Source organism: Chaetodon auriga, chromosome 13, assembly GCF_051107435.1.
Source record: "Chaetodon auriga isolate fChaAug3 chromosome 13, fChaAug3.hap1, whole genome shotgun sequence".
NCBI classification, from domain to species: domain Eukaryota; kingdom Metazoa; phylum Chordata; class Actinopteri; order Chaetodontiformes; family Chaetodontidae; genus Chaetodon; species Chaetodon auriga.
Window position 1 is genome coordinate 7,933,724 of NC_135086.1, and position 26,749 is coordinate 7,960,472.

Here is a 26,749-nt window from a genome sequence, read left to right on the forward strand (position 1 = left end):
ACCGTTGTAGAAATATCCTGAAATACTGTGATGTTACTTTAGGGTCATATTGCCCACCTGTAGTTTACATATGCATTAGCAGCGATGGGCAGCATTGGCTTTATATGTAGATGTTTAAAATTCATCATCCATTATTATTACATTACTAACTGCTGATGCGTAGTTAAGGCATTGTAAGGCATTAATTTGGGAGGGTTATACAAATCTTTTGCAGTAGAGAACATAAGTGGATTTGGTGGCAGGCTCTAATGAGGGCATCACATTAGCTCTGCGTGTGCATCAGAGGGAGAAATGCGGAGGGACCACTGACCCCCCGACATTAGCAGGAGGCATTACATTGTGCAAAGCATAAAAAAAGGAGGTGCATTTTCATGGAGTGAATATATGAGAGGAATTCAAAAAGTGAACTGAGAAGTATTCACAGCCCTTGTTTCCCGAAGCAGGTTTAACTGTCAGTGACACATATTTCATTAAAGTCTCATATCTTTGGCTGCTTAGATCATTTAATGATCACTTCAATGGGAGCGTCTGCTTTTCGAGCCAACAGCTCATAACAGATGAAATATTCTGTATACTTATATAAGCAAGGTGTGGACTGTTGACTTCTGTTGAGAGTATAAACCTCACAGTGCCGTCTTACTTTTATACATTCATAACTCTATATAGACATTATACACCCATGCAAGCTGCTGTACTGCAGTATCTTTTTTATTACAGATTCTTCAGAATAACAAATGCTTTCACTCATATCTTCTCTTGCCTGAGATGAGCTGTAAAATCCAGCCCGACCTTGTTTCAGAAAGACAGAAAGTATTCGGCCTAACACTTTGTTTGCACTGGCAGTGAAGTGAAAGCAGCATGTCAGCAGACCAGCAGCAGCATCATCATCAGCGGCGGCGGTGGCGGCTTCAGTCCTCCAGTATCACACTGCTCAGCCACAGTCCTGCTATGAACTCAGATGTCTTTTGGCAGAGCTCACAGCCCCAACACACAATTAATGTGGTTACACACCAGTTGGAAGAAAACAGACGTGAAGCATAAAGCATGGGCTTGCGTGTAGACAGCTGTATTGATTAAAGCATATCGGTTGTGTCGGATGCATGGGAGAAGTGCGACAGAGACACACGGCGAAAACTGGAGCGAGACAGCCTGTTAATCTTACAGCTGAAAGGAAAATAAAAAGAACAAAAACAAGTTGGCCAGCTCCTCTCCGGTTTGGTGACTGAGAGCAAAAAATACTTCGGACAGAATACTTAAGGTGTGATCACTTCGTCAACACTGTCAAAGCTTGTCCTTAGAACGTGAGAGCATGACGCAGACTGAATACTTCTTGAGCAGCATCTTGTTTTCTTCTTGAGAAGTTTGTGTCCACAGATATTCCCCCAGATATCACCTTTACAGTGTGTGACAGCAGAAGTACACAATCGGGAACTCAAAGCCAATCCGTCAAATTCTTTCAGTATGTGTGTGTAGAGGTGCGCAGATAGAAATGTGTGTGTGTGTGTGTGTGTTCAGAAGTACATGTCCTGGAAGAGGTTTCGTCCCATTTCAATGTATGCTTCCTTCTCCTGTGCAGACATCTGCTCCACCAGCTCTGGCCTCTGGCTGACCTCTCGGTACGAGCACGGCCGACCTCCGACCATCACCATCGGCTCATCGCCCACCTCCTCGAACTCGTCGTCGTCCTCTTCCTCCTCCTCGTCGGCCCGAAGCTGGGCAGCTGTGGTGGGCAGAGGATTTGGAGGGGATTCGTCGTCTGATTCGCTGGTGTCGCTGTCGGAGTCGCTGGCATTAGCTGTGGCAGAAGCGAGCCCTCTGGCAGCTGCGCTCGCTCCGCCTACGCCTCCACCTGCTCCTGCCACGCCCCTCTTCTCATGGATGAGCAGGGCCCGCATCACTTCCTCATTCTCATCTGACTGGCCAATTCCGAGACCAGCTGCTCCATCCTGAGCTCCAGGTACAACGTCTCCATCTGTGGAAACAAAGAAATCACGTATCAAAAGTAGAAATATACTCACTCCTGAAATTATGGTGCTCAAGTTGAAGCTAATTTTAAGTATTTTCGCATTGTGCGTTGGACAAGACACCAAAATCTTACAGGCAAGAAGATCATTAGAGGCAGATGTACAGAGACACACCTCAGAGACAGGACGCTCAGAGCATGATTCATGCAATTTCCACAGGACTGCTTTTATTAATGAGCAATCCTTGCTCAGTCATGCACTCATCAAGCCTCTGATTATTTCAATTAAGCAATTATGGCTCAATGGGAGCCTGGCGAGGCCCGATTGCTGCATGCCCTTGGGTGGAGAAACAACGTGAGAAAATGATAGTTGGGTGAAGGGTCCCTGACAGAGGGAGACGACCTGGGTTGACATGTAATAGCATGTTTTGATGCTAGAGATCATATAAGAGCTGTCAAAGGTGTGGGTGTTTTCTGTGTTAGCAAACCTCACCACAGACAGGCAATAACACGTGTTATTAATGTCAGTGAAGTCAGTATCTGAGAGTTGGCGGCAATTTAGTCTTCTGACTAACGAAGCAGGCGATCATGTGATAGTGGGGAAGGTTTGCTTGAAATGGAAAAACAACTGCACCAATGTGTAGAATCCAGCGTCTCTTTAAGGACAGGTTATTTAATGTGTGTAGTACATTTTAAGTTTTGTGAGGCATCTAGACAGACATATGAGTCCAAGGACGTAAAAAAAAAAAAAGAAAGAAAGAAAGATGGATTAGCGAAAATTACAACAAAATGTTTGTCAACTAACATATTTTCCATGAGTAACACGAGACGATCTTGCCCCCCTCACCACATCTGGAGTCTGTGCAGTAGTGATCCAGGGATGGAGATGGGATGTCCCGCCCATACAGCCATCCAATTCAATCAAGGCTTAAGTGTCAATCATGATGTTACACCAACTTTTCATAGCATCCAATAAATAATTTAAAGCAAACTTGCCAGAAAAATGGACACTTGGACATACATCTATCTGATAAGAACTCCTTAAAATGTGACAGAAACTATGTTAGGGTATTTTTTTTTTTTTTTGCTTGGCTCATGTCCAGTCTGCTAACATGGAGCGGTTGAGGCTGATGACAGCTAATGAAGTGCGTAATGTCTATTTTTTCTACAAACTAATACTGCTGCTATCACAACAGCGTGAAAGCCCCATATGGTCTGTTAGCACTTAGCTTCACATCACTTACGGTTCTTGAGGATGTCAGGCTCGTTGTAAGCACCCTGCACGGTGCTCTGGGTCAACCAGACGGGCCTCTCCTTTGGTGCCTTGCCCTCATTGGCCTGCTTCTGCTGTTCCTCCTGCTCCTCCATGCTGATAACCACATTCTGGGTGTACAGGTCAGCGTAGGATGAGCCTTTGTTAGACCAGGCTTCGCGGTGCGGGCCGCTCGCAGAGTTTCCTGCGGATGCTGTGGCACGTTCTCGGCTGGAGGGCAGATTCAGTAAATATCCTTTAAACAGTGATCTTCAGCAGTTGAATCAATACACGTGTAAACATGAAAAATGAAGAGCGTGTAATGTATTCAAGCTGAAACTCTGGATCGCTACTCGGGCCATTACTGCTGTTAACAGTGGTGAACTCCCATCTGCCGTCAGTGGAACTGTTCCAGAGAGAAAGGCTGGACTACTCTCATTTTCAGTTTTTTTAGGCTGATTATTTTACCAAGAAAAAAAAAAAAAATCACTGCTGTGGAACCCACACAATACCACAGAAAATCCAGACAGACCAGCAGAGTTCAGCTTTTTTTCTCTTCTCCATCATGAATTGATTTAGCTGCTGCCTTATCTCATTATGTGGAATAACAAACTGAATAACCAAAATGGCAGTTCATCAAAAAGGACATTTTTCATTTACGGATAACCACGAAGGAAAAATCTACCAATTATAATTCTAATTACTAAAATTAGCTTTGGTTTTAGGTGAGGCTTGCCCTCTCACCAGCTATCTTGCGCTTGATGGACCCCTGGCTGTGCAGTTATCTGTCTTTTCTAAGGTAGAGAATGCAATAACTATGCAACCAATTTTTTTTTAATGTCTGTTTTGTGTTATTGGAAATTCAAAAAGCTGTGCTCACAACATTTTTCATAAAGGAAAACAAATGTCAGAAAGTTTGATAATGTTTGACCAAATATGTGCAGCAGTTTTGCTTTTGCAGGACACTGATGTGATGCTGACTGGAGGGACTAAGTGAATTCCTGTCGGGTTTGTTGGAAACTGACCTCTGTTTGAGGGCAGGAATCTCAGTAGGCTCAGGCTCCAGCAGGTCATGGGACAGGTTCACGTCTTCGGTCTCTCGTAGCAACGCGTAGATGGGTTCAATCTGCTCGTTGAAGCGTGCCACCAGCGTCCTGGCGTCAGGACAGACGGACTCATCCTCTTCTACTTCCCTCTGGCAGAAGGTGCAGCGAAATGTACCTGTGGGTTAGGAAAGAACAAGAGGGGGGTGTTCAGGTAACTTGGCCAAAGCAGCTAGTGTGTACCCATGATCTTTAGACGAGCCTGTTAGGCACTGCCTGTGCTTTTCATCCAGGCCGTAAACCAACTCTGCAAAACACACTTACAATGCATGACCACTTTTATGATCATCACTGTGGAGTGTGGAACTGAGGTTTTGTAACCAGTCCTGTAATACCGCAGTTCCAGGCTCCATTCTCCATCTGGCTAAGAGGCGTATTTTACCCAAAAAGAAATCAAGGACTGCACATGAACAGAGAAGTGACTGGCGGTGCTGTGACATGCAGCATAAGCTGACAGTCTACCAAATAGTAGCCTCCAGATTAATGACCTTGCATGTTGCAGTTATTCCTGGAGTCTCAGTCAATCAAACCATGACATGGATTAAACTTTGGTTCATTTACATGTCTCATACGCAGCAAAGCATTGACCAGGCTTGAAAAGTTTTTTTGAGAAAGGACTCTTTCTTGCTGCTGTCACGATTTGTTTTTTTGTACTTGCTCAGTTTATTTATTACTTCCTGTTTCATTTTTAAAACTGATTGGCCGTGAAGCTAACATTAGCGTATGTGGAGAAGTGCAGACCCGAGGGCTCGACCGTGGCACCTTGTGTGCGCTGCACTTGCTTCCTATCAGTTCTACCAAGACATGTTTGGCCATCTGCTTCTCTGCTGATTTCAGTCTCAATGATGGGAACTGTTCCAGCACCACAGACCCCATGTCTGTGCTGTGTCTATATGTGTATATGTGTGTGGGTGAGAGAGAGTGTGTGGGGAACGAGAGAGACGGCGCTCGAGAGAGACGTGCTATATGTACGCCATTATTGTATGGCGTACATATAGCATTTTGTACTACTGCCACTACTACTATTATAATAATGATACAAATTAAATAATAATACTGCTTTTTATAAGAAAATTCAAAGCATTTTGAGATTGTTTGAGAGATTGTTGATTGGAAAATAAAACCACATGGATCGAGATGAAGAAAGTCCTCCAGTACTGAACAACTGAGATCATTTCTCTCCATCACAAAAGATTTAATTACCGAATTAAGGGGCATAGCAGTGGTCTCTTGTTCAGTAATGAGAGACAAATGTTCCCACTGGTGCTCTTTGTCACAAACTCAGGTTGGGTTCCACCTTGAATATGCTAATATTTGCACTCCTAAAGGTTTCAAACAAACCTCGAACAGAGCAGCAACTGATCACAGAAGAAATGATATGAAGAAAGTAATGTTTTCTGCACAGCTAAAAGAAAAAAAAAAGAAGCTATTTTTGGGTGGACCTACATGTCAGGTGGAATGAGTAACAAAAAAAGCACGTCTTACAAAAAGAGGAGGGTACATTCACACAGCAAAGTGTGAAAACTGGGAGCTGGAGGGTTTCCGGCTCTCCTTTGTGGGTCACAATGGGCTGGAAGACCACAAATGTCAGTTCCCATCCCTGTGAGGTCATACTGAGTGTTGCTGGCCCTGAAGAGGCAACCAGTCCCTCAAACTATCGTACGTGAGCTCCAAGTATTGTTTTTGTCAGCCTCTGTCAGGGTGCAGGGTTACTGCCGCCACAGCTAGATCTGATACCAGCTGAGATATGCTGAAACAAGAGACAAGTGCAAAGGAATTGGCAAGATGATTAGAAATGCGTCCTCGGGAAGATGCTGACGGTTCCAGAACGGCGTCAGGAAACCGGGAACGTGGACTTTTTCCAGCCTGTAATTTACACTGCTATCAAAACGTATTGATCCAGTGTGGACGCATTGTGCATTTTCTTTCCTCAAATTAGATTTATGTGGCATTTTGGGCCGCAAGTTTTATATTGATCCCTGAAGATGTGGATATACCCACATAATTGTGTTCTTATTCTAAAATAACCAGAGGACTTAAGTGTGTTATCCTACTCCTTTATATAGACGTGTGTGGGCACTATGCAGCTTTCCTCCACAGTATAAAACTTGCTATCATTACAGGTTTTTTCTTTCTTACTGATGAGCCTTAAACCTGGTCTCCTCAGGACATTGTGAAAGCACTTTTGAGTTCCAGGCACTCTCTGTATTATGAAGCTGGAACAGTGTGAAACAGCTTTGTCAAATTTGATTAGATTTTATACTATGTCTTCCACTGTAAAACAGAACAAATCATTACATTGATAAAAAAAAAAGCTTTAGCAAGGCTGGCTGTGGTACATCACATTATGGCAGATGAATTAGTTTTGGCGTATTACAGCTAAAGCAGTGATGTATTTGTTTGACGGCTTAAAGTTTAAGAAGAAGTAATGTATTTCAGCCTTTGAAGCAACTGCAGCACCAGCTCAGCCTCCCAGCGAATGAGGAAGAAGAAATACAGCAATATTCAATAAGATGGTGGCAAAGCACAACCTTAATGTTTAGATTTTCATCCGAACAAATCAACTACTTATAATTATTCACCAAATAAAAACAGAGGGCAACTTAACAACACCTGAAAATCTTGTCTTTGCTGCCCTCCAGTGGTTCTTTTCAGCTTGCTGCAGGTGAGTACAGCAGCTGGGTGTGGTTACAGGTTCTGCAGAGCACATTTCTGACCACACCCAACCACACCACACATCAGTAAGACACTTCAGATAACAAACATTTAGTGAAAGGTGAACAAGAAGCCTCTTTAAAGGCCTGTGCAGCACAACCTCTCTGCCTTTCCTAGCAACAGCGCTGGCTGACTGGCAAACGGTCTGTTTGGCAGACGATGTGTGAATGGTAGCTCATTCTGACAGACTGAGAATGAATGCAGTTCATGAATGAACACAGCCAAAATTAATTCAATGACAAGCCATAGTTTCAAACTCAGATCCTCTTACGTACAATGATCAATGTACGTAAACATCTGAAACATTATTCCGCCTCCTACAAAATCAACTGGGAATTTTGCACCACCAGGAAACTTTTTATTTGAGTTAAAAACTGGATTCTTGTTAAACTGTTGAGGATTATAATGTCATCATATCTTGCTCAATGGCTTTAGCACTGGGAGTAGTTTACCACTTGCAGCTTATTTTTCTCAGGCATTGAGGACAAAACTTTAAACCACTTTTTCCATGACAGCATGAATGCTGCATGTATACATCTGCACAAGCTGTGAATGATTAAACCGAAGTCTTGGTCCTGATTCCGATTCAAATGAGTTGGTCATGCCTTGTTTATGTCAATCAATGAATAATCTGAAAACCAAGAGTGAGTCTATGTCTACTCTAATGCCATGGTTATTTAGCTGTATCTTCCCTTTAAACTCTGAATAACCCCCATCCCACACTCTGTCTAGGCTAATTAAGACTTGCTGCTTGCGCACACGCGCGCACACACACACACACACACACACAGCCAGCACAGCATCATAGGTAACTCCTCTTGATAAGGGAGTGATGTGATGCCCATTTGGGAGCAGGGTTTTGGACAGCTGTCAGCCCATATTGAAGCAAGGTGAGACTCAGATTTTAAAGTAAGTTACTTCAGGCCTTTTGCTGTGATAACAAGTCATTTCAAATACAATTTTCAGCCTGGGTTATATGGAAAAACTCAACTATACCCATGGGTGATTTCACACCTAACCTGTTTGGTTCGGTTAAAATTAATTCAGCTCTGTTTGCCCTGTTAGTACGGCTCATTTGGCCTGCACAGCGGACCATGGTATGGACCAAACAACTGAAATGAGACCGCTTGAAAAGCTGGGTCTCTCGCAAATAAGGGACTACCTAATTTAAACTATATGGTACTAATTCAAATTCAACACCGCCGATGTGTTACACAACTGTGATACTTAGATTTTTTCTCAGTGTTTACCTGTCATGAGGTCAAACAGCTGGTTGGCCTCGAGGTCGGTGAAGGTGGAGAAGCAGCAGGGGCACCGGAAAGAGGCACGGTTGGTGGAGTCTCGCTCATCTGTCTCGATGCGGCGTCGCATGTGATCCAATTTATATTTGACCACGTTGACCAGTACCCTAGAACATCAGGTTGGTAACGCTTTATAGTGTGCAACATACTGACATAGGAGGACAAATGCTTTCAGAAAAAAATGAAGGACTGCATGCCTATAAAAAGTATGTAATTTAGACATGTAATCTATTGTTTAGTTTCTAGTGTTTTAGGGCTGAGTTGCTTTAGTGTGAGTTTTGACAGATGAGTACGGGTCTTATTCACTCTGAGAGTCTTGTGGGCTTAGCTTGTCCAAATATTGCAGATATGAGACATGGACAATGCCAATACCTGTATTCTGTTTCTCCAAACTTCACCAGCTAATAATGAGAAGATATTGTGTGTTGCTATGTCTGTTTTCAAAAAGAAAATAACCACCTGTAGTTGATGAAGTAGTAGTTGTGCCGTGTCGTCTTGCCATCAGGGGCCGTCTCCACTCTCATGCGGCACTTGACAAACTTGTCTGACTTCAGGGTGTTGAGGACCGAGCGCAGCTGTTTGCGGTCAAACTTGAGCAACTCCAGCATGTCCTCCTCACGTACACATGGGTTGCGGATGAGCACATCCAGGGCCAAGGCATGTTCCACGCCATAGAAACCCCTTACAACCTGCTTGGCAAGCCGCTTCAGGGCTGCAGGGACCTCGGTTAATAGCTCTGGTTCTATCATCTTCTGCTGTGGAGAAAGATGAGATAAGAAGAAACTATGAGAGGCATGAAATACATATTGTGCAGCATGGATACACTGATGGAAATACCTGAGTATTTGAATTTGATCATGTCCTTTAATAAGGTTTGCTTAAACACATATACATATCTGCTTAAGTGGGGACAACTTCTACATTACCATGCCATGTGGCTTTGAGCCAACATGTACGAAGTGTTGGTTAACGGTACCAGAGCTACACTGCGAGCTGGCTGCTGGATAGAGGAAGCTTCACTTAGCTTACCGATAGCTAACAAGAACAAAGACTAATAACAAACACTACAGCAGCACGTTGGCTGGAACTACTAGTGAGGATAAAAGCTAGCTAGCAGCGTAACACTTACTTTACCAGTAAGCCATTATCTATAGTGCTACTTCTAGCTTGCCGATGCTAACTGTTGCCTTACGTTAAGTATGCTAACATGAAGTTAGTTTGTAGCAAATCGTTAGCCATGTATTGCCAACCTTACCCAATACTCTTTAACGTTATGTTCCACCAATACGCTAAAGCCACCGTTTTCTTAGGTCATTTCAGAGAACGCGGACAGTTCTTCTAACAAATACAGCTACAACTCACGGAAGACATTTTTATTTCTCAATCTTTAAACTGTTGGATTAGCTAGCACGCTTTGCTACTTGTATTGAAAAGACAACCCCGGAAAGAAAACCAAACCGCAGCAAAGGTTTTCTTAAATTTCAATGGCCGACGCTTTTGCAACAATAACCAATAGAAACAAAAGAATGTTGATTGATTTAGATTTTGACGAATGGCTCTGCTTTCTGTCTAGCGCTGTAACCAATCAGATTAGACAACTAATATTTGCAGGCGGGAATTGCACTGTTTTCTTCCGGGACGCAGCTGTCACCAAAAATGGCTTCTCTTGACAGGGTAAAAGTATTAGTTTTAGGAGATTCCGGTAAGTTAAGTACCATTTTCACAACTCGAAGTCATATATGAAAGTGCCTGCTTTTTTGGAAAGACGTTTGTTTATCATAGCCAAATGTCTTCCGCGTTGTAACCCTTTGAATCTTTAATCAAGGGACTTCAAACTCATGTCAGAAGTCCGCTGTAATGGCAAACCTGACGCAACATAATTGTGTCTGCCGGTGAATTAAGGACTAAAGTGGACCAGCACGTGATGCTTAGTTTAAAAGCAATACTTGCACCTGTATTCACGCTGGTCACTGCTGACCTGAGTGCTGCTTTTGCGTGAAAGAAGACTGCTCTGTTTAAGACAAACCAACGCCAAAAGTTGAAATTTTATAGAGACATATTTGCCGAATCAAATATTGACACCTAAAAGATCGTTAAAGATTTTTACTGTTGTTCTAAAACATATATGCTTTGATGGAAACGTAAAATATTTTACACTGACGTGTTTTTTCAATGGAGTTTTGTTATCAAGTAAAACATGAACGTCTTAACCCACATTCCACTTGCAATCAGCTGAAAGTGACTGACAGCCAAATATTATGATCTACTAGACATATGTGTGTCCCTGTGCATAGGAGACAGTGCATTAGTTTATTTTGATCCCAGCACATTTGTCATCCACCCACCTTTCTCGTCTTTCACAGGGGTGGGGAAGTCCTCCTTGGTCCATCTGCTGTGTCAGAATCAGGTGTTAGGAAATCCATCATGGACTGTTGGTTGTTCTGTGGATGTACGGGTAAGCAGATCGATCACTGCTTAATCTTAAAATGTTGCTGAGATGAGGTCTAAAAATGTTGCTGCTGGCATCCTAACGAGCCTCAGATAAACTCTATTTATTGAACACAAAACATGTTTAAATGACAATATTTGTAAAGGCTGTAATGTTGGAACCAGACGTGGTCTAACAAGTGATAGAAAAGTATAAAAGTACAGATGCCTAGATGGTCAAAATAATCAAAGTGTCAATATAACTCTTAAACCTCAGGTTCAAGACTATAAGGAGGGAACCCCGGAGGAGAAAACCTACTACATTGAACTCTGGGATGTCGGAGGATCTGTTGGCAGTGCCAGCAGTGTCAAAAGCACAAGAGCAGTCTTCTACAATTCAGTTAATGGTAAAGATGATTTTACGTGATTATTTCAAGAAATCTGAAATCATTGCGGTTGCTGTTGTTATGTCATTTTCTTCTTTTTTTTCAGGAATTATGTTGGTACATGATTTAACAAATAAGAAATCCTCTCAGAATCTTTACCGCTGGTCACTGGAAGCTTTAAACAAGGATTCCTCTCCAACAGGCGTTATCGTCTCAAACGGGTAAGTTGTTTTTTTCAGGGGTTTACACACTAATCTATACACACTTACACAATTGTCAAGATTAGATTAAATTGCAGTTGAATATGTTGGATACTGAGGAGTTAAGTCATATTCTTCCTTTCCCCTGCAGTGACTATGATAGAGAGCAGTTTGCTGAGAATCCAGTGCCTTTGCTGCTGATTGGCACAAAGTTTGACCAGATCCCAGAGAACAAACGCAGTGAAGTTCTCACTCGGACGGCCTTCCTGTCTGAAGACTTCAATGCGGAGGAGATCAATCTTGTAGGTCAACTTTTGCATTCGTACTGGCTCTGACCTTAAGCCCCTTTAAAGCATTGAATCTGTTACACTGCTGGCGTCATTATGTCTTAAAATAAGAGCTTATTGGAGAGTCTCTGTTTGGGAAATGTTCCATAAAAACATTGTTCAGCTATGACAAGACAAGTAAACCTGCAATGCTTGAGTGGTGTTTGGCATCTGGTACAAGAAAGAGAGCGCAAAGCTCACCACAGTGACAGCACAGCTGAAGAACAGCGCCGAGTTGGAAAATGAGGAACATGAAAGGAGAAGACTGTCCTCAGTCCTCTCACACGCTGCACCAGTGATGGATGACTTTTCTTATCTCTGCTGCTTAATTAATGACTGTTATGAGTGTGTTGAGGAAGACTTGTCCTTGATTCTCAATAATTTAATTTAGGGTGTGTTGAAAATGCTAGCAGAGGTGCAGAGTAAAGCACATCTCATCTTACTGATGGCTGGAAAAACAGGACAATTGTGGATTAGAGACACAGAAAGTAAACCTAAATATTACATGTGTATGAAGGGAATCGAGTGATCTGATATTCGCCCTAAATCCTTCCTCCTTTGGCGAATAAAGAGCTCAGATCAGGAAGCTATGATAACAGTGTAGTTTGGTGACACCTAGTGGTAATTTTAGAGAAGACATGGCAAACAAATAATCACTATTTTTTATTTTTTTAAAGCAGGATTGTTTATTTTTTAAACAACTAAAGCATTTGAAATAATTTGAAAGAAGCTGTTATCACATTCGCACTCTGCACATAAAGATTTCACCCGATGGAGAAAAGACTCACTTCCTTTGAGAATGTGGCTGATGTGCTATTTTGTTTTCTCAGGACTGCACCAACCCGCGATACCTTGCTGCAGGCACGTCAAATGCAGTGAAGCTTAGCAGGTTCTTTGACAAGGTGAGAAAGCCAAACCTCTGCAATGTGATGTGCAGTTATTTTCTGTTCCTGTTGAGACGGTTGTGACGATAGAGTCTGTGCGAAAAGGAGATTTATTCACATACACTCTCTGTGAAGTGGGTGTACTGAGCGGAGCAGAAACCATCAAATGTCATTCAACCTCCTTCAGTCTATGAAAGATTTGCCAAATGTTACATTAATTATTTAAAGTACAATAATTTGGTTTTCATGCAGTGCTCAAATCATAACGTTACCCTGAGGGAACAATATTTTGTTGGTAAACTGATATTCAAGGTGAATTTTTCAGTATAAAACCTTCCAAATAACAACTTTAATTTTGTCAAGTAAACCCAGTAACCTTTTTGATATTAAAATTATTTTTTATTTAAGACAGGTATATGATAAAAACTATTTTATGGCATACTGTTGGAAGGGATACTTGTCAAATAGAAAGAAAATCATGTCATTTCCTGGATCAGTGTGTTCTACCAAGTTTGTAACCAAAGCCTGACATTGAATTAATGGATAGTTAAGTGAGTATCTTCAAAAATAAGTCTTCCAGTACAAAGTCTCCTCTTTCAGTGTATATATGGGTATGTGGGTTTTGTATTTTGAAAGACTTGAACCTCCCACATTCTTAACAGGTAATAGAGAAGAGATATTTCACAAGAGATCCAAGTCAGGTGAGTCAGTTTTTCATTTCCACTCTTAATAACATCAGCAAATAACAATGCTGTAATAGTCTTGGTAAAAGGAAATTTTCACCAGACAATCAGAATTCAGTTGTGACTGACGAAGACTAAGATTCCATTTGAGGGTGAACTGTTTATTTCTTTCACTTTCTCTGCAGATGACGGGTTTCACAGACAGAAAACGGTTCAACTTCAAAAGTTTGCACTATGACTGACAGCAGTAGTCTGTGGTTTGACTGTAGCACCTTTGGCCACAAATCAACCATCACACTCACTGTGACTCACCCGCCCGTCCGCCTACTGTTTTGTCTCACTGCCGTTTCTTCTTTATGCAAAGCATTTTTTTTTTCATTTGCTGTTATATGAAGACATAAACTTGTGCACAAAATATACAATTTCTTCAATAATAAAAATAAATCCATACACAGATGCACAGCAATGCAAAAGAGGGTTGAGCACATTTTAGAAATGAAGAGATGCTCAGTAAAGATGGTGTGAAAGGACATGTTATAGATGTACAGTGAGTTTTTAATTCCAGACTTTTTCAATACAGTCAGATGTGTTTTTTTAAACACGCAAAACATTCACATACACCAGCTTCATTTTTTTTTTTCCTAAACTAAGACCAATAATTCTCTAAACGTTTGCTTTCTTACACCATGTTGTTTAATAAGTGAGTGAATAATGGGCACCTGGATCATGGCTCATGCAACATTCCCCGGTCCCTGCATCACTTTCTTAATCCAGGGGAGAAAGAAATGGATTTTAGTGAAGACATGGGGATATTTGGGATTATTACAATCATTTTTTGCGGTGAAAGCTGTTATCCCCTGAGGCTTGCTGTTGCAGATGAGTGGTCCGCCGGAGTCACCCTACAAAAAAAACACAGCAAAGTTTGGATTAGATGACACCTGTTTTTCATGAATAAAACAAAACAGTTTTCTCCATGTTTGCAGAGTTATTGATGTATTTTGTGGTTTGAATAGTTTGATTTGATTACCTGGCAAACCCCTCCCTTCTTTTTGTCAAATTTGGTGCACAGCATGTGATCACTATTGAAGTATTTTTGCCATATATTTTTGCACTCAAAGCTGAATTGCATCTTCTCCGTGGTCTCCCTCAGCACCTTTGAGGAAGGCTTGTTGTCTCCGGTTTTGCCCCAACCAGCAACGGCACAGTTAATGTTTGCTGGGATTTTCCCGTTTTTCTTCGGTAGTCCAATGACCTTCACGTACCTGTTCAGTGTGGCCTTGTTCCTTAACTGTGAAAGAGGACACAGTAGAGCTGGTAATCACAGCAGTTAGAATTTGCTTCATCTGAAATTTTGAGGAAACAGTTCGCCCATCCGCCAGACGTGTTTATGTCCTCTTAAAGCTACATCGAGGTTTTAGGTAAAGCATTTCATCCCCCACATCCTGACCAGCTTCAGTGCACATATCCGTGTGCAAAGATGCAAGAAAATGAAAGTGAGAGGATAGCATCAGCTCCACTGTACGAACCGCTTCATGCAGAAAAACACCCAAGTTATGATAGGAACCTGTGCACTTTTACTTACCTTCAGTAGCATAATGTCGTAATCATATCCTCCAGTGTATTTCAGATGTGGAATGTATTTATCCACCTCTATCCGTTGCTGACTTTTCTCTTTTTTGCTGATGTCATGTGCTCCAAGTACCACTCTCATGCTTTGCTGAGCTCTGACAAACAAGAGAACAAATCATGTAAAAACACACATAAACATTAATGATAAAGGCTAATATAATGGTTGGAACCCCATGAGGAACCCCTGATAGCAAATGTCTTTTTCTCAATATCAGACTATGACAAACGTATAACAACAAGCTTTTTTTAACTGATAGTGACATGAAATAAACCTTTTTCTTGTTGCTTTATGATTCTTTGTTGATGTGTAATAAACTCACTTGTTGCAGTGTGCAGCAGTTAGAACAAAGTCCTCCCGAATAAGTATCCCACCACATGAGTGCCGTCCATCAACATCAAACTGGAGTGACGCCATGTAGGGTCTGGAATGAGGCTTTGCAACGTTCCCGCCCACTATGCCACTCTCAGAAGCCCCTGACATGAAGACAGACAGTACATTTATGAACAGATAACAAATTGCAAAATTCTCGTCTCTTGTCTACCAGCAATCATATTCTCGCCATCTTACCTGTGAGGGAGAGCAGCTGAAAGAAAAACATAAAGCAGTATACATGGATCATGGTCGCTGCACAGAAGTGACTGCTGAACAGTTTTCGGCTGGCAGCCCCTCATCATCACCACCTTTTGTAGTCAGCCATCGACTCCCACAGCGGAAACTTTGTGGGCAGGCGTCAAAATCATTCTTCCACAGAAGGGGCGAGGTCACACCTTGCAGCATGAGTGAGACCCTTTTATACAACCAGATTATCAACCTGTCATTTGAGTTAGTGCTCATGCATTGTTTTTAAATCATTCATAATCTGAATGTGGAGCACTGTTGTACACTTTACTGCATACGTCTTCAAGTGAATATTGAAATGAAGAGGAGTTTAGTCTGCGTGTGCCATCTATTTCTTAGCCAAACGTCAAAAAGGTCCACATTTACCGTATATTCTCAAATATCCTCATGCTTGACTGTTTGACTTTTATCAAAGGCCACATTTGCTTTAAAGGAAGAGCATTGAGGTGAAAGATAAATGGTTAAGTGGAAAGCTGTATTCAGGCCACATTAACCACAATGTGAACACAAGTAGTCAGCGCACACACTCTGAACTACACACACATTTTTTTTTTATCCTGGCCAAAGTAAATTTCTTATTCAAAAGACACATACACATGTTAGCATTTTGCCCTAGAGCTGAAGTACAGTGTTTAAACGTTTCGAGAGGCCGTAAACACTGTGCTGAACCTGATAAGCTAAGCACTTGTTTGCTGGAGGTGTTTGCTGGACTGTGTTATCTTCAGAGACGTTGTGCATGTCTGGACCTTGGTATGCTATCTGCAGGTAGATTATAAGTCTATTTAAGCTGTTAATATTCGGTCATATTTTTCATTTAAAATTTTAAACCCTTAATAACCAACAAGTGAGCATTTACTGCAGAAAATGCGAGCAGGATGGAGTCGAATGATGTACTTGGTGAGGGAGTGTGGAAGAATGATGTCTGATTAATCCTCCACACAAGTGTATTTCTAATAAAGTTACATTTCTTGAGTATGATGAAACACATGAAACAAAAAAGTAGCAGAGGCTTTTCGGTGGAGCTGGTAAAACCAGACAGCATGTTCCATTCTGTCCACTGACCACTAGATGGAGCTGTAGGCATTTTGTGTGCACAAAATACACTTTAGATGGAAAATTAGCGGCCTGATTCATATGACCTACTTACCTCACATCTGGTACTGTAACATGTTGAACTTCATGGCAACAGCAGTCCCATTCATTTAGATTTAGATTGTAGAGTCATCTCTGATACCAATGGCAGATCAGAAAGAACGGTCCACTTGACTTTTATTGTGAAGTTTTAAACATTTGCAGTTGCTTTTGTTACCAGATTCTTATGGAGAAAAACTTAACATACTGTCAATTAAGATCGCAAGTCATATTTTGTTTGGCCCTCGTATGCAGTCAGACAAAGCAAAATACAGTACACACATACCTTTGAGGTGGAGGAGATGCACAATACGTGTGTTTTCCAGCAGCATGCACACATTACTATGATTGCAATGGAGGGAAATATGCTTATGTAGGGTTATAAACAGATACGTAACACTGTGTGGATTGTCTTCTTTTTTTTTTTTTTGTTTCTAAATTCTGGTGTTAATGGACCAGTATGAAAGTCATTCAGAAACAGATGGTTGACCAGTTGGGCTGGGTCAGTGGTTTGCTCTGATATCTTTCAGTTTTATTTATGGAGGGGAACTTACTGGGTTAGTGCAGACAATGCAGTCCCACTCAAGCAGAAGCAGGCGTTGATGCTTCCAGTATATTTTATGTTGTATACATGTAATACTGGACCAGGATTGGTTATTAAGTATCTCGCTCTCTCAGTTGCCACAGAAAAAAATGTATTTTGGGGCCGTTTTGATAAGGCAGATGGCTTTATCAAATTATCCTAATGTGGTTTGAAGCTTCTGGTTGCAACATTTTCCAGAAACGTGAACGGCTCAGGTGGATTTGCATTGAACCACTGATGAGAGCAGGCAGGGATCTTTGGCAGTCAGTCGTCAGCTGCTAATTTGAAAAAAAGAAAAGAAAAGAAAAAAAAGACCGAATGTTAAATGTAGCTCAGTGAAATGATAAAAGATTTAGGATATACAAACGGACGCTGCAAAAGATGAGAAATATAGCTTTTGAACTCACTGCAGTCCTTTCAGTGACCGTCGCTGCAGTTTGTCAACTCTTTACAGAAGTTTCCACTTATAATAAACAGCTTCCTTACTAGCAGGAAGACATGCCAATACTGCTAGAGCTATGAGGTTTCCACCAGCATGACCCCAGCCTGCAGGCAGAGAGGGTAACCAGCACAACAGAAGCTGCAGCTGCAGCCTGCACACTGTAACAAACACCAGTATACTGGAGGGGACGACTTCAGCAGTTAGTAAGAAGGGAGCAGTATTTAAACTGGTGTCCTATTACTTCTTTGTTGTGTTGTGCACACAGTGGTACCTGCCAAAAGACCAAAAAGAAAATAGTGTAAATAGTTGTGAGACTAATAAAACTGCTTGGCTTTGCTTTTTAAAGCAGCGGACAGTCCTGTGGTTCTCTGCTATCCGCCTCTGAGAGCCCTCTGATACATTAACTGCAGCTCACTTAGGTTTGAAATTTTTGGCAAAGGTCACTGGTTTAAAGTCGAACTTTGCTTTGTAAACAAGAGTGGACGGCCCTCTGGTTCCCTCCTAACAGTCTCTCAAAGCCCTCATGCACATTCCTGACAACTGACTGACTCACTGACAAGCCCTGACTGTGGTTTTATTTATCAGCTTCCAGGTATTCCTTCAGGGAATAGCCATATCTTGCTAACTAGCAGGCTATTGGCTACTCTTGTTTGCTATGGGTACTAAATAAAATGTATTAACAACATGACCTGTTGGTTAGCTCGTACTGTAGTCTGGCAGCAAACAAGTTGATTTTCTGATGAAACTAAAATGATGAGGTGCAAGTTAAAAGCAGAACCAAAATAAATCCTACTTTGTCTTATAGTTTCTGACAGTGAGACATCAGCCTCTGTGGCTTAAATGCAGAAATGACAGGGTGTTATATTACTCAAAATGCTCAGGTAAGGAAAAGTCTGTGAATGCAGTCTAATGCATTGGCCCATGTGTTGTACATAAGAAATAAACAATTTTAAAACAAAGTAAGTTATTCCACCCTCCATCCATCCATCCATTTTCACCCGCTTTATCCGGGGCCGGGTCGTGGGGACAGCAGTCTGAGCAGGGACGTCCAAACTTCCCTCTCCCTGTACACTTCCTCCAACTCATCCAGGGGGATCCTGAGGCATTCCCAGGCCAGCCGAGTGACATAGTCACTCCAGCCTGTCCTGGGTCTTCCTTGGGGCCTCCTCCCGGTGGGGCATGCCTGGAACACCTCCCTAGGGAGGCGTCCAGGGGGCATCCGATAGAGATGCCTGAGCCACCAGGACAGCCCTGCAACATCCAGTGACTTGAGGGGGCGGATCTCATCCACCCCCGGTGCTTTGCCACCGAGGAGCTTGCAAACTACCTCAGTCACTTCAGCCCAGGTGATGGATGAATCGACCTCCGAGTCCCCAGTCTCTGCTTCCTCTGCAGAAGACATGACAGTGGGATTGAGGAGATCCTCGAAGCATTCCTTCCACTGCCCGACAATGTCCCCAGTCGAGGTCAACAGCTCCCCACCTCCACTGTAATCAGTGTTGATAGAGAGCTGCTTCCCCTTGCTGAGGCGCCGAACGGTTTGCCAGAATTTCTTCAAGGCCGACCGGTAGTCCTCCTCCATGGCCTCCCCGAACTCCTCCTAGACCAAAGTTTTTGCTTCTACAGCTGCCCGAGCTGCCACACGCTTAGCCTGCCGGTACCCGTCAGCTGCCTCAGGACTCCCATGAGCCAAACAAGCCTGATAGGACTCCTTCTTCAGCTGGCTGAAGTTATTCCATCCTCAATAACCAAAATCGACTCCTGCAGCCAATAAAACCATTTTCCCCATAACCAGAGGACTGCACATCAAAGGAGACCACTTCAAAGTGTATCTCAGATTTTTGTCCTAGTCTTTGGCAATAATATTGCAAATAAATCCATCAAGTTAAAAAGACAATTTTATTTGTTTCCTGGACGATGGCTTCAGTCAGTCATTGCCAGCATCATGTTACACATGACAATGTACCAGCAGAGCATATTGGCTGAGATTTTACACACACACACACACACACACATACAGGCACACACACACACACACACACACACACACACACACACACACACACACACAGATATTCTACATACAGACACATTACACACTCACAAACATGTCCATATTCACAGTATGTATGTATACATACACACACATATATATGCATATATACATATACAGTTCATACATACATCACAGTATATAGATTACAGCAGTTTGAAATGTGATTGCAGTGTTTCAACCTCCAACATTCACTTCATTACAGAATTAGTAAATCTAAGAAATTTTGCATTAGAAACTCTACTCTTTCTTCTTCTTTGGAGTCCCCTTCCTCAAACACTTGCGGGTGCAGAACAAGCAGCATTTGAGTGTTATCCACAGAACAGTTAGGAGAATAATGAGCAAAAAGCCGATGACATCCAGGCAGTGGTACTGAATCCAGTTTAATTCATGTGCAGCCACCCTGAGGTGTGCGGCTCCTTTGTGCCTCATGACGAACTCGGTCCAGAAAGCAGCGAGGTCCAAAGGCTGAACGGGACGGTCCAGGTGCACCCGCGACAGCTTCACTATCTTCTCTTTGTAGCTGGAGAGAAGTGATATTTTGAAAGAGAAAAGGTTAACAGTTTTGATCACCACGAGGCCGGCAGTTTATCACCTCGGACTACATTAGCAAAATTCTCTTTACACTGTAAATTTAGAAAATCAGGTGTGAAAGATTTAAGTCAGTCTACAGAGAGGGATTAGTCCTGATTTGCAGCCAAGTCTGTTTGACACTGCTGGTATCGCAGCTAAAAGAACAGCAATTAAAAAAAACTGATAAATCTATTGGTATCGCAGTGTTTTTCATTAGTCCATTTTGTGTAGAAGAAGAGTCAAATGTGAACGATGTAAGATAAAATACATAAATAGATAAAAATAAATATCCACAATGCATTTTGGTGAGTAACGCTGACCGTAAACACAGCTTTTGTTTGTTTACAAGAAAACACAGGGCACCATTAATTTGTATGTATAGAGAATTTTCTGATTTCCATCTTACCTTTTCTCATAGATGATTTTGTTCAGTGCAGCCAACAGTTTTTCAGCCGTCACATCATGAATACTGAGCCTCTCTGCTACGCCGTGGCTGACCATGCGGTGCACGTTGTCCCCCTGGTCCCCAAACAGTGGAAACATCACCATAGGCACAGCGTTACAGATACCCTCATAGATGCCGTGGGTACCTCCATGAGTGATGAAGACTTTAGCTTTGGGGTGGGCTGAGGAGCACAGGAACAGCCGAGTAATTTCAATAGAATACACTTTGATTAGTTTGAATTAGTTTTTTATGACATGATGGGAGCACTGCATACATTTTCTGGATAAACATACCGAGGAGGTCATTCTGAGGTAACCATTTCAGAAGTTTGACGTTCTTGGATACAGCTACAGGTGGGACTCCAGTGTATCTCCACACAACCTGAAACATAAACCTCGTCACTACAAAGCAGTTTCCATTATGAGAAGAGAGTCTGCCATGTTTACAACAAGGCATGGCAGAGGAGAAAGTCCTACGGTTCAAACTGATTAAGGCTTTAGCATATATGCTGAGTTTGAGATCTCCAGCTAATGTGTTTTCTGTGCTTGTGCAGTTAGAAACTTGTGTTTTGTTTGCAGAGAACAAATAGCAGTCTAACAGAAGTAATCCATAGGGTTCTGTGCATAGACTGATGACGGTTGTTGGACTGAAAGAGTCAAGTGATTTAATCTTTAATGGTTATCGTTACCCTTTGAGGCATTTGCCGAAAGGCATCGAAGAACTCTTTAGCCTTGTCCTCAGGCATGCTGGGCACCATTGAGCCCAGGGTGAAGACAATAAAGCCGTCATCTCCTGAGCCATTCACAAACTCCTCCAAATCCTGCAGGGAGTTTGGAAAAACACAAAAATTACCTTAAGAAACATGAAAAAAATCCCAGGTGTAGATTGTATGGCTGTTTACTTATAATAAAAGGTTAGATCTATTCATCTTTTTATTTTAAACTACACCCGATCAAGCGATCTTACAAGCACAGTCTTTTTGCTTTTGTAGGGTATTTTCTACCTGTTTCCACAGTGCTCATTAACTCTTTTCTTGGATTACGCTTGACACAGTCCAGAAATCTGCTTTTCTTGACTCAGATTTCACACACTGACTCTTTTCAGTAATTTGCGCCGTGGACAAACAGAAGAAAACAAGCTGAAACACGCATGTATTAAACACATCACCTTACAAAGCTAATTTTGCCAACATGCTAGCGAACCTATATGCTTTTACTTTTTTACACATCATGCAGACACAGCCCTACATTAGCACTAATTTGTGGTTGTGTTTCTGGGCCACAGGTGAATCAAAGTACATTTTTCACTCTCCTTGTGACTCAGTTTTGAAAAACACCAAGCTCTTTAGTTACTAGATGATCTACTATGTTTATTAAAGAGTTGCAAACTTTGTCAGAACATTTTTATCCCTGAAATTAATTGACCAGTTGCTGCTGAAGAAGAGTGATTTTGCGGGCCACCAAATCAATGAGCTAAAAGAGACAAATGCTTCGTAAAGCTGCAGAATTGGTTGATAGTTCCCCAAAACTTGATCCCTATGAGTGACCTTGCTCACATTATACATTGGCATTTGATCAATTGTTAATATTAGCTACTAGGGGTGCTTTTCTGGTTTTCAGTGCAGCTTTTAGAATATCAAAGCTTAATGTAAGGCATTTGCCTTCATCCAGATGTTTACTGCTCTAGCATGCATTCTTTAAATACTCACCGCAGGAAGAGGAGCTTTCTTTGCACAGTTGATACCTCCAATAAAAGCTGTGTTTGGCATGACAGGTTTGGGCCATTCAAAAACAAAGTCATATCTGAGAAGCCAGAAAGCAGCATGACCAGTGAGGTCCTTATAAGTCATGCCGCCTCCTAAATGCCTGCTGACCAGATCGTCAAAATGAACATAGATTATTCTGCACATGTAGGACTCTACAATAGACATGACCATGTTTTTGACTCTTTGCGGGAAGGTCATGGTGTCTGTATTACCAGAGAAGTACACAGGAACAAAGGAAGGAGGAGTAGGGCACTGGTTAGCCTTTGAATCCAGGTCACAGGGAAGTCCACGCAGGAAATAAACAGCTGGAATGGAAAACAGATGAGCCAGGATGGAGCCACAGGGAAGGAACGGGTCTGTAAGCAAGACATCAAAGCCCTCTTCCCTCAGTCGGCTTATTAAAGTCTGGTTGTTGAGCAAACTGTCGCAACCTTTCACCTGCATAGAAGTAAAGGTAATCAAACGCTGCACGTTGATGAACATATCTGTGATTTCTGGTGGCTTGAGGAACACTCCTTCCCTCAGCTCATCGAAGTTCGCATCCAACTCAGCCTTGGTATAGGGCACTTGGTAGATCTCAGTCTTGTAGCTCTCTGAGCCTTTCATCAAGAGGCTGCTTTCAGGCACCAGCACCAACACCTCATGGCCCCTGCGGATGAGTTCCTTCATCAGTATTTTCATGCTAAGCCAGTGGCTTCCATCCACAGGCAGAACTAGCACCTTCCCCCCTTGAACGGTCCCCAGACTGAGGCAGCACAGCCAGGCCACCAGCCCCAGCGTAGGAAACCACACCCTGCAGCTCATTGCCTCCTCTCTGTACTGCAAGCTGGCTTGCTGTGAGAACTAGTGGTAGCTGGTTAGAGGTGCCTTTATGTATGTGTGTGTTTTTAAATTCTGCAGGAAGTTCAGGTTGCATTTGTAGGCGGGCTATTATGAAAGTCTCACAAGACAGATAGAGAGCAGAGACTCTCTGTGGAATCTGTGGATAAGGCTTGTATTCGGAGCATGTTTCCATTTAATCATTCTCTTATGAAACTTTATATATTTTCTTTTCCCTTCATGTCTTTCCTATCCTGCCTTGGTATATTCATTTACGATCAATATATTTACAAGAGGCATCATGCAATTTTCACTTATTATATTTAGAAGTTGCAATTCAGTTTTGTTTTTATGTGCAGTTCAGGTGTACATACTCTGCCCAGTAAAATATGTCAACAGAAATAAGTTTAGTTTTCTTTATTCCATTCATTCATCATGCTAATTGCAGTCGTTGTTTGTACACGAAACTACTTCCTCCAGCAGTGGACTCTAACAATCAGTAAAACTTGCAAGTCATGTCGGCTTGCATGCATGTGCAGATTGGCACAAAGTCCTCTCCGTCTACTCTGGCTGCTTCTTCTCTCCTCCCCCAGAAAAGGAGGGCCACTGAGTGTGCATGTGTTTTTTTGTTTTTTTTGTTTTTTTTTGTTTACCTTTCTTTCCTCCCTCTCCACTCACACGCACACACGTCATTGTAAAGAGACCGATGGCGTGCAAAGGCAGTTGTAACAAGACACCAACACCCTCCTCTTTGGAGTAGGATGATAACATCAAGACAATTGTGTAATTTGTGGAATTTTACCCTCGGATCCAACTTCCATTACCTCAGGAACCCCCTTACAACAGCAGTTGTTGCACTGGTTGAGTTAAACTCTCAGATAGTGAGTCATCCAAATGAAGAACACGAATAGGCCTACAGTGATTTGAAGAATATGTGCTCTCCCTGCTTTATTTTTTCATTTCTCCACAAAGTATACGACTAACTGCAGAATCCTGTCAGGGCAGCACACATGCTTTTACAGATTTAGTGTAATGACTGCCTTTTCATGTAACAACAACAACAACAACAACAACAACAAAAAAGAGAAGACACTATTACTTTTGTCCAAATAAAGCCAGTTACATCAGGTTTAGTGTGGTCGGGGAAAAAAAACCTTTTACAAAACAATGGCCTCTGTAAACTTGCCCAGACATAATTGGAGGTTGTAAAGAATCGAAAGTTGAAGTGCCTTAACTGAAGTAATTATGAGATGGTGGAACAGTGACTGATAGCACGGAAATATAATGAACAAAAAACGTACTCAAAAGGAGTGGAAAACAAAACGAAATCAACCCCCAAGGAACGAAGGAAAACAGAACAAAAGCAGACACTGGACGTAGCACTGAAACAGACATTTCCCTTCGTTTGCACGCAAAAACGGTGCATTCTAAAAACTCCGGCTAGAGTGGAGATTTTGGAAAACTTCGGTTGCACGTTTGCATGTAAACGGAGAAAAACAGAGTTTTAGGTGGCCGACGTCACATTAGAACTTGCGCCTGCGCCAAAAGTGCGACCTATGTTTACATTTTCATTTGGCTGTGGTGATCATGGATGCATTCAGAGTAGCAGTCGCATTTCTGTTGGCGCAAACCCTTTTCGTATGTTTGCATATGCAAATATAACTGTTCTATTATATTGAGGAGCAGAGACCAATGAGTGCTCTGAGGCCAGCAATTTCGCAACAACTCCCCCCCAAACACGAAGAGCCGCTCTGCGTCACCACCAGCGTCGACGGCACACATACACGGGTTAGTGTAAAAGAAGAGTTTTGTGAAAACGGACACGTGTGCACGCTGTTATTTTTGAGGGTGAAATGTCCTTTTATGAAAATAGCCGGTTTCATGTAAACGTAGTGCAAGTCCAAACAAAATCCAACAATAAAGTTCGAGAAAGCACATGAGAGGGAAAGACTGGCGAAAAGCCTTGGCGAAAATCACAGGACAGTTCAGGACGATCTGAGAGCCGAGAGCTAAGCTGACGTTAAATACTGCTGGCTTAATCAGCCTGATGTGCCTCAGGTGCGCAACTGATTAGATGGAGCCAGCTGAGTGTAGGAGACCACAACCAGCTTCAGACAGACAGGAGAACAGACAGACAGACAGACAGACAGACAGACAGACATGCCTGAGGGCGGACATTGGTCATACCAGACCAGCAGTTCGTTTAGGTGTAGACATCAACACTTCATGGTTAGGTTTGGGCACTGAAACATGTTGGTTAGGTTTAGGAAGAGATCATGAAATCAAATAGGAATATTGTTACATACGTGATGTGACATTACGTTTACATCCATCCACTCCACCTTCCTCCATGTGCCTTTCTTGCTCTTTATACTAAGTCAGACTTCCTCATTTGCTCCTGTCATAATTACTACGACCACTGAGGTCACTGCCTCACAATATATGTAAATATGGGTCGTAGTAACCTGCTGGCAATGTTGACCTATATGGCTGTATTTCTGGTGAGGACAGGCTCTGTGACCATAAGACACGGTGGCAGCATGTCACCCTGATACGCTGTAGTTAGACGGCTTTGGTCCTTTGGCCAAGAGTATTGACAAAAGACTTTGTGACTATGGAGTGCAAGATATTTTCAAAATGTCTTTGAGAACCAGGATGAGCAGTTAAATAATTTTTGTTTTTATCTTCAGAGACGTTGTGCATGTCTGGACCTTGGTGTGCTGTCTGCAGGTAGATTATAAGTCTATTTAAGCTGTTAATATTCGGTCATATTTTTCATTTAAAATTTTAAACCCTTAATAACCAACAAGTGAGCATTTACTGCAGAAAATGCCAGCAGGAGGGAGTTGAATGATGTACTTGGTGAGGGAGTGTGGAAGAATGATGTCTGATTAACCCCACACACAAGTGTATTTCTAATAAAGTTACATTTCTTGAGTATGATGAAACACATGAAACAAAAAAAGTAGCAGAGGCTTTTCGGTGGAGCTGGTAAAACCAGACAGCATGTTCCATTCTGTCCACTGACCACTAGATGGAGCTGTAGGCATTTCGTGTGCACAAAATACACTTAAGATGGAAAATTAGCGGCCTGATTCATATGACCTACTTACCTCACATCTGGTACTGTAACATGTTGAACTTCATGGCAACAGCAGTCCCATTCATTTAGATTTAGATTGTAGAGTCATCTCTGATACCAATGGCAGATCACAAAGAACGGTCCACTTGACTTTTATTGTGAAGTTTTAAACATTTGCAGTTGCTTTTGTTACCAGAGTCTTATGGAGAAAAACTTAACATACTGTCAATTCAGATCTCAAGTCATATTTTAAAAAGTCTTATAGCTTCTACTCTTCCATGGTGGTGCTTCGCTGTTCTTAATGTTCCTTTGATGTGAGTAACTCCAGTGTTTTTGCACTCTCAGGAAGGGTTTGTTTGGCCCTCGCA

At 42.1% G+C, this 26,749-nt stretch overlaps 4 protein-coding genes across 5 annotated transcripts; 1 reads left to right on the plus strand and 3 right to left on the minus strand.

Moving 5' to 3' along the window:
- Positions 1 to 690: 690 nt before the first annotated feature.
- Positions 691 to 9,783, minus strand: gtf2e1 (general transcription factor IIE, polypeptide 1, alpha). 2 transcript variants are annotated; one of them, XM_076746279.1, is made up of 6 exons: positions 9,590 to 9,783; positions 8,794 to 9,089; positions 8,284 to 8,441; positions 4,241 to 4,436; positions 3,208 to 3,446; positions 691 to 1,972 (listed from the first exon to the last, which is right to left on the minus strand). In XM_076746279.1, the coding sequence occupies exons 2-6, from the start codon at positions 9,081 to 9,083 to the stop codon at positions 1,512 to 1,514; spliced, it is 1,344 nt and encodes a 447-aa protein (XP_076602394.1). In that variant the 5' UTR covers positions 9,084 to 9,089; positions 9,590 to 9,783; the 3' UTR covers positions 691 to 1,511. The 2 variants fall into 2 exon arrangements, with proteins under 2 accessions (XP_076602394.1, XP_076602395.1); XM_076746280.1 differs by having other exon boundaries at positions 8,794 to 9,086; positions 9,590 to 9,762.
- A 91-nt stretch (positions 9,784 to 9,874) lies between these two features.
- rabl3 (RAB, member of RAS oncogene family-like 3) lies at positions 9,875 to 14,214 on the plus strand. The gene is made up of 8 exons (XM_076746282.1): positions 9,875 to 10,036; positions 10,698 to 10,789; positions 11,039 to 11,168; positions 11,254 to 11,368; positions 11,499 to 11,649; positions 12,504 to 12,575; positions 13,220 to 13,258; positions 13,426 to 14,214. The coding sequence occupies exons 1-8, from the start codon at positions 9,991 to 9,993 to the stop codon at positions 13,480 to 13,482; spliced, it is 702 nt and encodes a 233-aa protein (XP_076602397.1). The 5' UTR covers positions 9,875 to 9,990; the 3' UTR covers positions 13,483 to 14,214.
- LOC143330087 (granzyme B-like) lies at positions 13,972 to 15,603 on the minus strand. The gene is made up of 5 exons (XM_076746281.1): positions 15,438 to 15,603; positions 15,190 to 15,343; positions 14,823 to 14,964; positions 14,268 to 14,528; positions 13,972 to 14,139 (listed from the first exon to the last, which is right to left on the minus strand). Exons 1-5 carry the CDS (start codon positions 15,487 to 15,489, stop codon positions 13,972 to 13,974), a joined length of 777 nt encoding a protein of 258 aa, XP_076602396.1. The 5' UTR covers positions 15,490 to 15,603.
- A 3,956-nt stretch (positions 15,604 to 19,559) lies between these two features.
- LOC143330894 (UDP-glucuronosyltransferase-like) lies at positions 19,560 to 23,356 on the minus strand. Its single transcript, XM_076747653.1, has 5 exons — positions 22,424 to 23,356; positions 21,404 to 21,535; positions 21,009 to 21,096; positions 20,677 to 20,896; positions 19,560 to 20,220 (listed from the first exon to the last, which is right to left on the minus strand). Exons 1-5 carry the CDS (start codon positions 23,282 to 23,284, stop codon positions 19,938 to 19,940), a joined length of 1,584 nt encoding a protein of 527 aa, XP_076603768.1. The 5' UTR covers positions 23,285 to 23,356; the 3' UTR covers positions 19,560 to 19,937.
- Positions 23,357 to 26,749: the final 3,393 nt, after the last annotated feature.